At 34.1% G+C, this 16792-nt stretch overlaps 1 protein-coding gene across 4 annotated transcripts in view; it reads right to left on the reverse strand.

The window, feature by feature from the left end:
• LOC124362210 (zinc finger protein castor homolog 1-like) overlaps positions 1-16792 on the reverse strand; it is a 138319-nt gene that overhangs the window by 2222 nt on the left and 119305 nt on the right. For 2 of the 4 annotated variants that reach the window (XM_046816528.1, XM_046816525.1), the window contains 17 exons: positions 16205-16421; positions 14327-14601; positions 13841-14220; positions 13476-13608; positions 12446-12586; positions 12036-12050; positions 11643-11795; positions 10966-11192; positions 10029-10177; positions 8935-9090; positions 6735-6806; positions 5616-5791; positions 5165-5288; positions 1399-1723; positions 1082-1192; positions 431-565; positions 220-308 (listed from right to left, as the gene is read on the reverse strand). In XM_046816528.1, coding sequence (XP_046672484.1) covers positions 220-308; positions 431-565; positions 1082-1192; positions 1399-1723; positions 5165-5288; positions 5616-5791; positions 6735-6806; positions 8935-9090; positions 10029-10177; positions 10966-11192; positions 11643-11795; positions 12036-12050; positions 12446-12586; positions 13476-13608; positions 13841-14220; positions 14327-14601; positions 16205-16421 — 2878 coding nt within the window. The remainder of the gene's footprint in view (positions 1-219; positions 309-430; positions 566-1081; positions 1193-1398; positions 1724-5164; positions 5289-5615; positions 5792-6734; positions 6807-8934; positions 9091-10028; positions 10178-10965; positions 11193-11642; positions 11796-12035; positions 12051-12445; positions 12587-13475; positions 13609-13840; positions 14221-14326; positions 14602-16204; positions 16422-16792) is intronic. The other 2 variants (XM_046816526.1, XM_046816527.1) reach the window with 2 other exon arrangements.

The following is a 16792-nucleotide window of genomic DNA, read 5'->3' on the forward strand; positions in this document are numbered from 1 at the left end:
GAATGTACTTTAAATAGAAACTTAAGATGCATGGAAAAAATATATATTCAAGAAAACTATAGTAAATATTAGACTCTGGATGACAGGTGGGCCTACCAATTAGAAAAATACAATGCATTTTTTTAACTTTGAAGGAAGCATCTCATATTGAATTAATTTTATCTCTAAAAACCAAATTTCATTTGAAAACCTAACTTGAAAATATGATGGGTAACTTACCAAGCGTGGCTGTGTATACGCACTCAGGTCTGCCACATGACACGTTCGCTCGGTACTGTTGGAAGTCACCTCCCATTAGAGTGTCCAACCTGTAAACAGTTATTGTGAGAAGGTGCCTTACAATAATAAATAAACTAGGGTAAGACTTATTTAACCCAACACTTAAACACACTGCTAAAAGAAAATGATGATCTTGTGAGCAAGAACTGACCTCTCATGTCGAGCAGTATGCTGCACAAAGCGAGTTTTGTCGCAGAAGCTGTAGCCGCAGTCTTGGCGCATACAGTGGAAGTGGGTCTGATGCTCCCGATAGCCACAGTGATTGTAACGGCAATCCTCATTGAAACTGCAACAATCACAAGAGATGAGTACAAATTGGAATAAATCAAAGCAGACAATTAATTATTCAAACTTACTCCTACCTTTTATGAACATGACAGACCATATAACAAGCACTATGTTGAAACATGAAAGAAAGTGCATATGTTTTTATTTAACCTTAAAACCAACTTTAGCACAAAAATAACCAGCAGCTGTTTTGGAATAATGGAGCACCACATTATTATCTTTGTAACAAATAATAATTAAAAGCAAGCTCACTTGTCAAACCTTAAAGTTTGTAGCAGTTTGAAGATATGTCATTTAATGTAGTAGAAAATTGCACTCACACTCATTTATGTCTTTGTGATGTTTTCAGTGCAAAGTCTGAGAATTAAAATGAGGATTATTTACATTTTATTAATCAAAACATGTTTATACTTTTACTCTTTTCTATTATATGAGCTTTTCATTATTGATTTTAAGTTAAGCTAAAATTGAAGGCATGTCACCTAATCCTAGTACAAGAAAGTAGTAGTCTTACCGGAAACGAACGTATCCTTCAGGAACAGGTTCGTCTTTAAGGATCCTCATAGATGTCTGGACTCTCGCTTTCTTGGCCTCAGGGCTGATGGCTCTGTGAGGCGACGGCAAGCTGTAAGTGTAAAAAGTCATTTCCTTTATAGAAAACTCAAACTTATTATAATAACAAAAATGAAACTGTTTAGCTGAACAAAAGATAATGTTGGATGCTGAACACTTGCTAAAGTGTTAAACTGAAGCTACTTTTAATTCATACAAACTAGGTGGTTGTCTAAATCTATAGTTTTCAATGTCTCTTAATGAAGAAACGAGTCTCACCTCCTTGCTAATAGCGAGTCGCCAGTGCTATGATCCCCTGCACCAAGCATGGACGCTCTTGCAGACTCCAGCAGGCCGTTGCTCATGAGAGCCGCGTGGTGGGGGTTGAAGCCGGGTGGAGCTGCAAACATCAGCCCTGAGGGGGACGTGTAGAGAGCAGGCATGGCGTGGGGCAGGAAGGGGATACCTTGAGAAGTCATCATTGCCAGCTGCTGGTTAGCTGCCACTGCTGCTGCCATTGCTGCTCCAAAGCCAGGGTAGTGAGGGGGTGGAGGAGGTGGCAGTAACTCCCCACTTTCCAGGTTCATAGGCAGCATACTCAGCGCTACAATAAACAATACATCTAACTAAGATTTCTTCTATAAGAAAACAATTATCTTCAATTGTTTTATTTGTAAAAATAATGTAAACTAGTAAAACTGACATTCCATAATACACTGAAAGTAAGCAAACTAAAGGCATATTTTTTAATACTTTATAAAATTATGACTCATTTGCAAAACTTGTAGCAAATATTAGAGTAAAGTATCAATAAAAAGATATGAACACGAAGATTATTTTATAAATTAATATTCTTAGTCAAGATTCACTCCATGCTTTTCTAAATCACATTAACCCATTAGTGCATAGCGTCCTAAAAATAAGACGCTTGATAAATAATTTTTTTTAAGGGATATATTTTAGTCTAAAAGCAATTGGAGTTGGCCCCACTGCTTCCTCTAGATACCACAGCTGAGGCAGAGCACATTATTAGTTGAGTTCAACATAACCTCAATTTGCTACATGTTGAAATGTCTCGCAAACAATTTGTTGTAACACACCAAGGGTAAGTTTATTTTATTTATATTTTATTAGATATAGATTTTGTAACTTTAACTATATTTCCTACATACTAGTAATGCAATGAAATGAATGTTGCATCATAAATGTTAATACTGCAGTATTCTTACTTTCTTTGGCGATTCATTCAGCAGCGTCCCATTTTTGGGACACTATGCAACTGGCAATCGTGAGGACCATTTCAGACCTTTATACCACATAGCTACTTTTTTATTTTACAGCTGTAGTACATTTTTTTAGTGTACTTATTTATTGTTTTTTGTTCTTATAATGTTTTGTAAAATTAAAATTAACATTCCCTATGAAAATTAAGTTATAAATAAATATAGGCTAAGTTCTACAAACATGTACGTAAATACATTACGTGTAGACCTAATTTTAAATTTGTTTCAGCCTAACTGTGGAGAATATTTTGGCGGAGTTAGAAGATGATGATGATGATGGGAGTCGAAAGACTAATCTACGTTGTTCCCCCCGAACGAGTTTGGAGAACCCGATGTGGACAGTGATAACTCGGATGACGAACATGTAGGAAATATTAACAATCTTGGGCGCAATTTACTTCTGAGTGAATGTGAAGTTCAAACTGCTTGTTCAACCTGATGAGTCTATCTTAACAGTAAATAGTTCTTGCATGAGTAATGTTCAAAGGAATGATATATCTACTGCAGGGATTGAGACTGAACGTGAGGCAACAGCTCAGGATCCACAACCAAGTAAACTTAGCATAAATTTAGTTTACATCTAGTGAGTTAAGTAAAGGGATCAAAAAACGCCCCCATAAAAAAACTAAGTATGCATTGCTTTAACTCAGATAGTGAGGGAAGTGACAATGAACCGACTAGAAAGAAAACTAAACGGAACAAAAATGATAGGGAGAAACATTTATCAAAAAAACAATTAGCTGCAAAAAGTAAAGGAGGAAAAAATAAATCAGTGGAAAACTTCTAAACCTAATTTTGGAATGGAAACTAATTGTGAGCATTTGCCTTGCTCTGATGAGGCTATGGAGAGCCAAACGCCATTTGAATTTTTTTTCATTATTTTTTAATAACGAACTGTTAGACTTGATCTGTGAGCAAAGTAATTTGTAATGCTTCACAAAAAAAAAATGTAAATTTGAATTTGACACGTGATGAACTGCTTGTGTTCTTTGGTGGACTGCTTATGTCGGGGTACGCAAAATACCCCAATAAAAGAATGTACTGGTCAAGGGACAATGATGTGCCCACTTTGTTGTCTGAAAGTATGCGTTGCAACCGCTTTGAACAAATCTTACGCTTCCTCCACTTGAATGACAACAGTAAAGATTGATTCTGATAGGCTCTACAAGCTACGACCATACATAGAAATCTTGAACACCGCTTTTGCCCAACACGGGGGGCTGGGATTGAAAATCTTTCAGTTGACGAGAGTATGATTCCTTATTATGGTAAGCACTACTCTAAACAATTCATCAGAGGTAAGCCAATACGTTTTGGCTTCAAAAAATTGGGCAATATGCTCTTCCAGTGGCTACCTTGTCAGTTTTTCAATTTATACAGGTGTTGACAAAACTCGTGAGAGTAAGTTTGGACTTGGGGGTTGATGTGGTTATTGAACTATTAGAAAAAGCCAGGGTTCCTACAAACAGTGGACACAAGATTTTTTATAGACAACTTTTTTACCTCAGTTCCACTCGTAAAACATTTGGCTGAGATTGGAATTTGTGTAACTGGAACATTGAGAGCTGACAGAAGTGAGTATTGTCCGTTGAAAAGTCCTCAAGATCTTAAAAAAGAACCTAGAGGGTCCTATGACTTCCGAACTACTGAGAGTAACGATGTTGGTAAGAATGGCATGATAATAATATCGTTACAGTGGCCACAAACCATGAAAATCTAAATGTGGGAACCACAACAAGATGGTCAAGAGAGAAAAAAGCAAAGGTACAAGTGCAACAGCCTACGGTTTTTGCCATTTAATAACAAAGGAATGGGGGGAGTTGATCTCCTTTGATCAAACATTGCAACATATAGGACACGAATGCGCCAACGGAAGTCGTGGTGGCCTATATTTGTATACCTTTTCGATGCATCAGTCTCCAATGCATGGTTACTGAACAGGAAACTTCTTCCCTCTCAAGACTCCATTCCCCAACTGTTAAAATACCGGAGAAATTTGGCTTTATTTATATTGAAAAAGTATGGAAAACCCTCTACTCAAGGGAAGATATCTCCTAAACCCACTCCCAGAAGTGATACGTGACAACACTGACCACTGGCCATTGGAGAATGAAACACAGAGAAGATGTGCTAACTGTACTGGAAAGGCAAAGTTCATTTGTTCAAAGTGCAAAGTGGGGACTGCATCCTAAGTGTTTCATGGACTACCATAACAGAAAGTAACATGGTAGTTCACAAAAACCCTTGTTGTAAATATTGATTTGTTAACTATATTTGTGCTTAGTTCCATTTTATTTACCCTCTCATGTTTTAGAATTTTATCATACAATTGTAAATTTCGTCGAAAGACGTTTTAAATACTGTGAAATAAATATTTTCATTTTAGATGGTGTTTATATTGACATCCAAACACTTATGCATAAAAATTCTTTTTTATATTGTACACATATAATGGAGAAAGATACAGTCATAGCGTAACTTAAATTTCTGCTAAAAATTTCACTAATGTAGTCACAGTGCATGATGTCCTATTTATAAGACGGCTGAAATTTCACCAAGGTAGTCATTATGCATAACGTCCTATTTATAAGACGGCTGTTATTTCAAAAGTAAACTATATAAGTTTTTTTAATATATTTTTCCCATGTTTATAAAGTGCAAATAATGCATTTAAATTAGTTTCAAGAAAAAAATTTACAAAAAAAACTTTATGCACTAATGGGTTTTAAAAAGAAAAAAAGAAATAAATAACAGGTACTGACCAGGATGTGGGTGTTCATCGCTCTCCTCATTGTTATTGTGCTCCTGCTTGACCATGATGGGAGGAATGGCGCTGGGGCTGTGTTTAGCAATGTGGGGTCTCAACCTCTCGAGCTCTGAGAATGCCTGCAAAATGGATTTATAGCATGAGGTATGGAACGTTACATTAGTCTAAGATGCTCAATAAGGTATATTTTAAATGCCTATAAAAGTGATAAAGAGAAACTGTTAAAAGAAACTTTAATGAATTATTTTGACGTCAATTTATATCCAAGCATAGTATGTTTAATGTAGACTAGTAATGTAAAAAACATTAAAAGTTGAATGATTTAATCAAGTAAAACAAAGTAAAAATATTATTTATTAATATGAAAAATTTGATCTGACAAATGAGAACTACTTAAATACCAAAAGAAACCACAGAAATAAGGGAAAACTTAATGAGGTACTGACCTGATTGCAGGCATTGCAGTGGTAGTGCTCCTTCCGTTTGAGTTTGCAGAACGGTCGGCTGCAGGAGACTTCAGGTCCATAACGTTCGTGACGTTCAACGCTCATCCATTCAGGAAGCACATGCTGCTGCTGCTGCTGCTGTTCCACAGCCATTGGCTCAGACTTCACTGCCACGTCTGTCAACAACGTTAGTTTAGATAAATGGCAATACATATTTTCCAGAAGCCATTTAAATTATGGTACATCACAGGCCCTGGTAGTGAATTTCTCCTACAGATTTTTGCATTATTTCTTGAAATTGATAGAGGAATTTTTTCTAAGAAAAAAGCTATCCATGTTAAATTTGGCTGCGGTTGAAAATGAGAGGATATCAAAAGGGTTAAAAAATATGAAATGATGTTTTTTTTTGTCTCAGAATATATTTTTCCAAGCTTGAGAAACTTAAGCCTTACCCTCAAACATATAAATAACAGTTATATCGTTATCAGATTAGATAACAACATTGAAAGTAACCACTCTAGGATTTATTTGTGTACGTGCTTAATGGTTGGTTTTAAGTGTGTCAAGCTAAAAAAAATATACCTGACAAAAAATGCTCATTTTTTATTTTTAATCCTTTTGATTCCCTCTCAATTCAATCTTCGCCAAAACTAGTGCAGCTGACCAAATTCTTCCTTAGGGAAAGAATTTCTTTGGTGATTAAAATAAAATCAGGTTGTATACTGATAAAATACAAGATGGCTGTCGGCTTCCGCACCATATAGCAACATCATTGCTATTTATGAAATATTCACATTAACAAAACTAATTTTCTAACATCTCAGTAATTAGTCTTCCATCTATCCTTTAAGTACCAGGGCAAACATTCTAACTTCTGATACACATAATGTAAAACACAAATGAGAAGATCTATAATGTAATAGTTTTATAAAGAGATGTCCTCTCAACATAACACTGTACTAAGACTGCAATTGGAGTTGATAATGTAGTCACTGTATTTTTTACATCATGCATTAAATAAAAATGAAAATCACCAAACACGTGATTCTTGTACAACAGAAACAGAACTTGTGCTACTGAGTACTGAGGAAGTAAGGTGAGGGTAGGAGAGAGACCCACCTGTATTGGGGGAGGAGCTCCTAGCATTGGTTAAGCCACAGAGAGGGTAGAAAGTGCCCGAAGCCTTCACCACTACAACACAAGAAGTGAAACTGAGAATGGAGTCATGCTTCCACAACCTTACACTACAGAAACAGCCTTAATCTACAGTGAATGTTGCCTTAATCTACAGTGAATGTTGCCTTACTCTACAGTGAATGTTGCCTTACGGTATAGTGAATTACCTTGTACAATAATCTAAGTATATTGTGTAGTACACAGAACGCAACTTACAATACTACGTGTGGCCTTACCGTTAATCAAAGTTTTGTGTACAATAATGTATTCTCCATTTACAAATATTAAAACAATACATAAAATACTTCAAGAACATTTTGTAATGTTTAAAATAACAACGCTGATAAATCAATAAAATATTTATTCCAAATTCATGATTCATATAATTTTTAATATTTTATTTTACTTAAGTTCATCGCAAATAAATCATATGGATGTACCAATCCGATAATGAAAATAATAAATCTGTTCGAGAATATTGCATTATTTATTGTAGTTAATTTCTCTCTATACAAGAAAAAACATTTCCCTCATTACTTATCCGCTATTCTATAAAAATTTACTTAATTAAACTTTAATAAAACAGAGAAAGTACTAAAAGAATGTAAGTCATAACGTATTATGATTTTATAAATATGAAACATGTTAATAATTTTTTATAAATTTGTTACTGTAAGTTACTATCTTAAACATTATTTTTACTATGCTACTTTAATTCATTACATATCCCCACTATTTAACCGCACATGTTAATGCTGTCAGTTACAAGACTAATATAACCAATGTTATAAAAGTTGTAACATAAAAGATGTTAATAAAGTATATTGTGGTGCAAATCTCAAATGGTTAAAAAATAATAATTTTTTAGTGCTGTAATTGTTAAAAAATTCAATAAAAAATTTATAAATTTCCAACATCAACAGTTAAAAATATATTAGATCATTTATTTGGTTGCATGTACTGTATATAAAAATGTAATATAGATTATCTTAATTTATTGTAACACAAATAGACCTGTATATGTTGATTTTACACATTTATTGATTTAATATGTATTTTACTGAATAACATGCTAACTTTACTGTAACAAAAACGAACATGTTTATTTAATTTCTTTTTATAAACTAATTCTAATACAAGAACAGTTACCAGATGTTTCATTCCTTTACAGAATATTCCGGTTATTTCAAGATTAGGTAAAACTAAAAGTTCTTTTACTCACTCTACCCATGCAGTAAAAGAAAACCACTTTGTTAACCGTTTTGTTACCAATTAGTTTAACATTAGTACCTATAATTAGTTTTTATAAGATTACTTATAAATTTGAAAGGGAAAGCTAGTTGTTGTATTTAGGTGGGTATGTTATCTTACATTAAAGAGAAAATAGAATATTAGAAGGTCTATTAATTTTGTTAAAGAAGATATAATTGATATAGTGTTGTTGTTTGGGTAGCAACTTAAATGAATCTAACATTGTTAAACTCTTCCAGTTATTAAACTCTGACAGAATCTTTTAAGGTATATTCAGTTATAGAACCTAGATTTAAATAAAGCACAGTCCAACTTAAGAATTTTGAATTTCAAACATAGTGTAATTTCTTTTACATCATATGTTCATTGGCATGTGTCAAAATAATAATGTATTATGTAAGTAAATTCAAATTACAGTTCCAATTTAAACGTAACAGATAGCCAACCTGTTAGAATTGCTAAAGGTATGAAAAACAAAATTTGAATTGCATAAGTACATATACTCTTACACACTGCTTGTTCACATAATCTAATACTTTCTTGTAAACAGTTACTCCTTTGAATTTTAAAAGTTTGATTTATTGAGATTAACGTAATTTCCAATCACAGGAATAAATATTTATGAAAATTGAATCACAGAAGTGGACGAATGTATCTTCGCAATAAGCTAAAAAGGTTTCTGCGTGACATGTTTTCCAAGAGAACAAAAATAACTGCTTTCAACGTATTCAGAGGTTTGAACTTGTTGGATTCCATTACATATAAGCGCTACCATAACAATAACAGAAGGAAGGAGAAAGTTCACTGTCTACAGGAAGCACTACGTGTTCATCTACTTGGGTGTAAGTTCGTTGCATGCAGTAGGTGATCAGTTGGGATAATTGTTATGTACCTGTGGTCCTAGAGCTCGAGCCATTCTCTGGCAGCTGTTGGTTATTGGTGGCAGTGATTGGGGAGGGGGTGGATTGTCCTGGGGTTGGGGTGGTCTGGGGAGACCCCTTCATCGGGGACTGTTCTCGCTCCAGGTGATCACGGTTATCAGACGAACCTGAAGTAAACAATACACAATCACTATGGTGAAAAGATGAGGTAAAAAGTCTGCAATTAGTAAACAAAGAGTTTCATAAAATTTATTCGTCAGTCATAAATGATTTGATAGATCTTGACATAAACAAGCCAAATATAATAGATACAAATATAGCAGATAAGTTATTAACCCCGACAGGTCCTCCTTAAGAATTGTGTCATTGTCTGTGTATCTAATTAAAACTTGGTGCAGAGGTTCTTTTTGGTCCAGGAAACAACTTTATTGATTTCAGGATCAAAATGACAAAGGCCAGGAAAAATGGAAGTAATTCTATAAGAAAAGGCCGTGAAGACTTAAATTTTAGCATAAAATGCATGTAGATCAAGGATACATACATAGTATTCTCAGTCAAATCAGGAGTCAGTCAAAAGGACAGAAATTGTAAGGATAAAGATTTGATGTTGTCGTACAGCATTAAATCCATCAATATGTAAATTAGTAATATCTTACTATTTTAAATAAATTGTCCTTGATAGATTAAATACAACTGTAGGTATGAATAAGGAACATTTGAAGCTATAGTTTATCAACTTTCACTAATCTGAGAAAGAATTTTATTACGATCTGTCAGATCCTTTGATACCCTATTGTATCCGTTTATTTTGCTTTAGTTTGGTGGGATGTTACATAAGTACAATATAGAAATAGTCAAGATGATTAATACATTGAGGTTTTATGAAACACTGAATAGTATTGTTGCATACAAAATAAAATACATCTCTTAATTCTGGTATTTAAAAATGTTATGACAGTTGTCCCCTAATTGTTTCTTGATACGACATTAAAATATATGTAATATCTAATAGCCAGAATGAGTTAAAAAAATTATTAGAAGCTTTATAGTTTTTTTGTGAAAGTGGGGCTTGATTCTTTAGCTTTGTGATCTACAAGCGACTTACTGAGATCGAGGGTGGTGTCTCCGGCACACGTCATGCCACCAGAGTTCTCCGCCAGATGCTTGGCCTGGTGGAGGGACATGCTTGAGTACCGTACAAAAGAGTAGCCACAGCCCGGCCGCACGCAATGGAAGTGACGGTTCACTTTGTTACTGCAACAGACATAGTCATGTTAGGCACAAGTCTACCTTACACATTTTATAAAACAGTAAAATTATAGATATCCAAGTAATAAATTAAGAGTTTACAATGAAGCATTTAAAAATATTATTAAAGTACAATTGGTTTTTAATAGGGTTGTACATTTAAATTTCAGAATCATTTCTCTTCTTTCAGAAACTTTTTGATCATTTTACAAGGATATGTAGATAACAATATGACATGATTTGTAAAATTTAACTTCAGCGGTTTATATGTTTTTTAATAATTTTTAACTTACATAAATGGCAATTTCAAAACAAAATATAATTTAAGAAAATGGTATTTTGTATAAATTAAAAATATGGTTCTACTGTCAGTGATCTTTCATATACACACTATATAAGACCATATCCTTAACTCTAGCCATCTTTATGTGGGGCTGATTACAAGGCTGATTGCCTCTAAATATTACTTTAATTCCGTACACCTGGTGAAATGATCAATTTTTTCCTATTTTCTTTGTTAAAAAAAGTAGTATCTTAAATTGTTTGAGTAAATTTTTTATTAATAAAATAATTATCCAACCAATCACTAATTTTTTAGTGACAATCTTTGTCATTCTACACTCTTAGTCATTCTATAATTAATTTTTCTTCAATATGATAAAATTTGTGTAGGTTGGCTACAATCTTTCTCTCTCAGGCCTTCTATTTTCCCTTTACCTGTCCTATTTGTATATATTTCCTCTGCAGCCATATTGTGTTGCAGCCATTTTGTGTAGAAAGTGATTAGTACTCACCTGACACAGCTGTCCAGGCGGCAATCAACGCTCCTGTCGAAGAACAGAAACCCGTCAAGAATCTCGATGTTGTCATGGAAGTCCTTGGAATGGGCGAGAAGCTGTTCTTCGTTGTCAGTTGCGAAGAAACACCGCTGTCGGCTACAATGGAAGTGCATGGGCTTGGCAGAGAAGAGGCAGAGCGGGTCTGGGCAGGCATCTTTATATGCTTGGAAACCATGCATTTCCTGGGGAATAACAGGTTTTCAATTAATATTTTCAAATTATTAATTCCATAATTTGTGTGTTTTTATTATATTTAATAATTTTCTGGTTCAATTATGGATATACATTTTAAAAGAACTTCATAGTCTACTGTAAATAAGTAAGATACCACAACTGTTTGACATGTGGAATCGTTCTGTTTAGCAAAATACTGAAAAGAAGTTTTGAAATGGGTATTCTAAGATATGTTTTTGCACATTATAAGAAAATAATGTTTTGTAAGAAATAAAATGATTAGAAGATTAATCTCCAAGGAGGTTGAGGAAAATGTATTTTTACAAAATTGGATGTGCAATAAAAAATATATAGGCCAATAGAGTAAAATAATTGGACTAAATGTTATTATTTAGATATTTCTATATCGTATGAGAAATATTAGTTAAATAAATAATTTGTCATTGTTAAAGACTCACCAACATCTGAAGAGATGGTCGAGACGGTGGAGAGGGTGTTCGAGAGTTCATGCTCTCTGGCAGCTGGGTGGGAGGTCCTCCCATAGGTGCTGGCTTAGGCAGCTTGAAACTCGTGAAGATGGCTTGCGGTGAGTCCGATCCTACTCCTCCAGCCTTTTTTATTGTAAAAAATTACAATTAGTTGAAATATAATTATCAAGAGTCTTGTATGTAGAGAAAGACATCAAAAATGTATAATAAACCCTTTTACTCAGAAATTATATAATTAAGATAACATGATTTCTACTTGCAATATTTATTTTAGTCTCTCTTAAGTTATTTTTAAAGTGAACTATCCTTAAACTGTAACTAAACTTTACATTCTCATAACTATTAGGTAGAAATGATACTCACATAATCATTCCAAACCTGAAACAAAAGAAATACAAATTATTAGCTTGATGAGTTAAAGTGTTCACAGATAAAATTAAACAATCAACTTATTTTGTATATAAACTAAAAATATAAACAAAATTAATAGACAGGCTGTATCTGCCAAATTGTCAAGAAAAGTAGATAACAGGACTGCTTATTAAAAAAAAGATCAATGAAAATTTAAAACATGTTGCAATATATTTTATTTGTAAGAGTTTAGAAGAAAAGATAAATAGCATTGGAGAAATCTATGTCCTGCTTGCCTTATTAAGTTATTGTGTTTAATTCTTTTTAATAATTTTTATCATAGATTTTTGCAGTTTTGTTCTAAATTTACTGCCAAATAACTACATTCTTGACAGAAATAAAGCTTGAGCTAGGAAACCTACCTCGATGACTCTATTCTTGGGTGGACGTCCCCTTTTTCTTCGAAACAGAGCATCCAAGGAATTGTTCTGAATAGCAGTGACTTCATGGTTGCGGAAATGTTCAAAACGATCATTTGGTAAAACAGTGTCATTGCAGCCCTCCTGTAAGTATAAAAATGACATAAAATACGAGCTATAGCAGGTGTTGATAGTTGAACGTATCAATCCTGAGTTAGAAAACAATGGAACTACTTGTAGATGTAAAGCTCTTGCTGTATCGGAAAAACATCCCCTGATTGAAAACATCAGAGAAACTGTGTTTCCAAGTTTGGGGAAAATTTTAAATCTCATACGAGATATTTAATCAAATCTGTACCAAAATAATGTCAAGTTTTATCAAATTTTGATTAAGTTATAGGATTAAGCTTAATTAATTATTTAATTGCACTACCAAACATGATCAGATCTGATCAAACTATTTGATGGAATCTGATAAATTTTAATGATTTTATGAACTCCTTTTCAACTAATTGACCAAACTTACAACTAACATCACTGTAAAAGTTCTTTGAAGAGATGTTAAAATTTTAATCAGGACGATAAAAGGTTTTTGTGTAAGATTCAATGTTCTCTTGCAATGAGAAAGTACGCAGTTCCTAGTGAGGATTCATAAAGCACACAATAATTTGTATTAGAAAAATTGTTCAAGCAATTTTTATAGCAAATTTACATTTCAGTTATGAGTAACATTCAAAATTTGTATTTTATAATATTTAAACAGAAAATATTTTCCAAGAAAAAACAGCATGAAAGGTTTCTCTCCATTGTGAACAATAATTAGGAAACTTAAAATCATGATCACAAAAACAGCTGACTCTTCTGCTCAATCAACGCCAACACCACATGTTTCGGAAAAATAAATAACCAACAATCTACCATCATTGTAGAGAGTAATTATGACATTGTCAAGAATGTCACTCTGTAATTATACAGTTGCCATATTCACTGAGTTGAGTTCGTTAGTTAATATTATTTGACAAGAAATGTTTACCCAGGTGCAATGATAGTGACGTTCCCGAGGACAGTTCTCCTGGCAAAGTCCTGCGTTGTCCTGATAGAAGTTGTCGCTGACACGCTCCTGCATCTCGTGAACTTTGGCATGGCCCTCGGCACTGTCTCGACATCTGGTGAACAATATCTACATTACATTTCCGCACCTCCAGTAGTGGACATAATATAACATAGTGATTTTGCTTTCCCTAATCTACAACATTAAAATTGTCATAAATTTCAGTCACATTTTAAAAACATCATCTAAATGATTTTTTGGAAAAGAATCTTCTTTTATTATAAAACTACTTTTTCATATAATACCAGGCTGACAACCTGATGTTCTTCCTAACTACAGTATCTCACCTAAAAGGCATATCACAGTTGGGTTCTTTGCAGTGATAATGGTCAGTCTGGTACAGGCCACATTTAGGGCCAGCAGGACAGATCATGTTGGTTCCGTAGTGAGCCCAGGACTCACTGCCTTCCTCGCTGCTCAGGTCCAGGGCAGAAGCGGGAGAGTCGCCACGATAGCCGGGTGGAGTGGCAGATCCCAGCTTGAACTGGAGGGGTGCCTGGGGGGTCAGTGGGGGTTGGGGGGTCCGCTGCAGCCGCTGAGGGGACGCTCGCCCCTCACTGGAGCTGTTGCTGAAGTTGCTGTCATGCAAGGCAGAGAGAGCTGCCAGAGAAGATGCTTGTTGCAGCAGTTGCAGGGAACTAGTTGGCGAGTCCCCATGGGGTGACAACTAATAAAAAAGAGAACATCGTTAGAGAGAAATATTACTTGCAAGAAGGGAATATTACTGAACGTTCCTTGAGGCAGTAATGAGGGATAATCAGATGAATACGTACATGCTCATTATTAGCGAGGTTCACCACTGCTTGCTGAGCTAGCTTGAACTTGCGGTAGGCGATCTCACTGTCCTTGCGTTCATGCTTGCGCTTGTGGCTGAGCAGCTGCCCACTAGAGTGCAGCACGTAGGAACAGCCGTCGCGGACACAGTGAATGTGGTTGCAGACTTGAGAGAACCGACAGTTGGGGAACCCACACACGTCGGGCTTTAGGAACTTCTTGAAACCGTCTCGTGCCAGCTGCTCGTCCTTGATATGGTATGTCTTGTGTTTCTCTGGAATATGAAAAGAGGGAATTGATGAAATTTATTTAAAAAATTTTAAATATCCTGTTGTGTACGTATTAGAAACATGGTACTAAAGAAAAAGTAGGAATCTGAAAACAAGGATATTAAAGTAAAAAATTGAAGTTTCTAAAATAAAACTGAGTATTAATTATTTCAGTTTCACCAGTATTATAAAATTCTGAGCAAAAGTTCTGTATTTTACATACTGCAATTGTTGCCGATAAAAAGTGATGCAAATTCAAAGAATTTTTATGGTAGTGTGCAGTTTTTGTTGCATTGCAATTTCATAGAAATAATGTCAACTTAGTTTAATAAATCTTCCATTTCATTTTGTAGCTGAGCTACACAGAGATTTGTCCAATTCTATTGATTTTTAATACTGGCAAACCTGCTTAATTCACTTACTTGCAATTCATATTGTATTACATCTAAACAATTGTATAAGAATTAAGATTTTCAGTTTTTATTATATTTAAAGATAAAAAATGATGGCATTATATAAATAGAACACAAACTGTAAAAAGGATAGTTAGCAATGTAAAAACAAATTGTGTATTTAAAAAAATAACACAATGTCCATATTAATAATCAGTTACTTGCCTTGAAAATTTTTGTTTTGTTTTACATTTAATTTGTTGTCGTAATCAAAAGAGTTATACAAAATTTACAAACTAATGTATATCAATAAAAAAATTGAAAAAGTACAGCAAGAAACACATTGGTCTTGACGTTTGGTAAAATGGACAATCCAAAGTGTTGTATCTTTCATGTATGCGGTATTCAATAAAATTGAAAGAGATGGATGGAAAAACGAAGTTGAATTCGGTAAATCATGATAAATGATCGGACACATGTTGTTGGTCGGGGTAAAGTTAATCAAACTTCATTGAGAACGGGAGACGTCATTTATACCTGTCTGAATAAGAACACAATTAATCACCAATATCGGAGAATTATCAGCTGTTCCATCAGTCAGTCAGTCTGTGGGGAAAGCAATCATATGTTGCCAATCCAATGCTGATTCTTGTTAACCTTTGTTGTGTGGGTAATAATTCCCCGGCCAACGTTCTGTACACCCGGTTATCTGGGTATCTACAGATATTGTGGTGTAATACAGCATAATGTGTCTGAAATGCTTACATCATTTCAGTGTCAATTGCATGATACTGATAAATACCTACTTATAGGTACTTGTGAGTTAAATAACAGAGTATTAAGTAATGTCTCTAGCTGATTATTACTTTGCCTTGTCAAACAAACACATTACATTTTTTTATTTTCTGCTATAATTGTAACTGTACACAGTTAATAATTTTAATTTTAGGTAGTTGTTTACAATATAAATCTATTGCAATTGTGCTCATGGTAGAAATTAAGGAAAATTTCTACATAACATTACCCCAACTTCAGAGTCAAAACCCACCTCCTGTTTCAAAATGTATAAATATATATATGGAACTGATAACTGTCGCAAAAAAGACTAGACAAGTTGAGAAACAATAAATATATTGATTTTATAAATATCTCGACTAAGATTGCTAGCCTGCAGTAATTGCGTTCGAAAACAAGCTGATAGCACCTAAGTACTCACCCATGTCAGCCTTGTTCTTGAAGGTGAACTGACAGTGGTCCCTTCGACAGTGGAAGTGAGTGGTCCTCTGGCCGAAGAAGGCACAGTAGGGTGTCCTGCACTCCTCCGTGGCCCTGAGGCGCTGAAATCCTTCCTGGATGATTGCAGAGTCTTTGCGGTGGTAGTTGGCGTGCATTTGGACATCTGAAGTACTGATGTACACTTTGTCACAAGTGCCCTGCAAATCAGGACTGGTTAAAGTGGGTGGAAAAACCTAATATCAAGAACTTTAGTGACTAAAGTGAGAATAGTAATGAAAACCCACAAACAATTTTAAATGGAAAATTAAGAAAAAATTGAGAAAAGATAGTATTTATACAATTAAACTATTGAAATCTGGAACAAGTGAAAGTAAAAATTGTGTATTTCAATGTAATAAATGGCGTCAATAATTTATTTGTTTCCAAATTATAATTTTAACATGATTACATCAAATCAACCTGTTATTATATTTGAGTGGATTCTTATAATTTTAAGGATAAGTTGTATACGGTTCATTTAAAAAATAGTAAGAAATAAATATTGCAAATAAATGGTAAAGTAAAAGAT

This window comes from Homalodisca vitripennis, chromosome 5 (genome assembly GCF_021130785.1).
Source record: "Homalodisca vitripennis isolate AUS2020 chromosome 5, UT_GWSS_2.1, whole genome shotgun sequence".
In the NCBI taxonomy this organism is placed as follows: Eukaryota; Metazoa; Arthropoda; class Insecta; order Hemiptera; family Cicadellidae; genus Homalodisca; species Homalodisca vitripennis.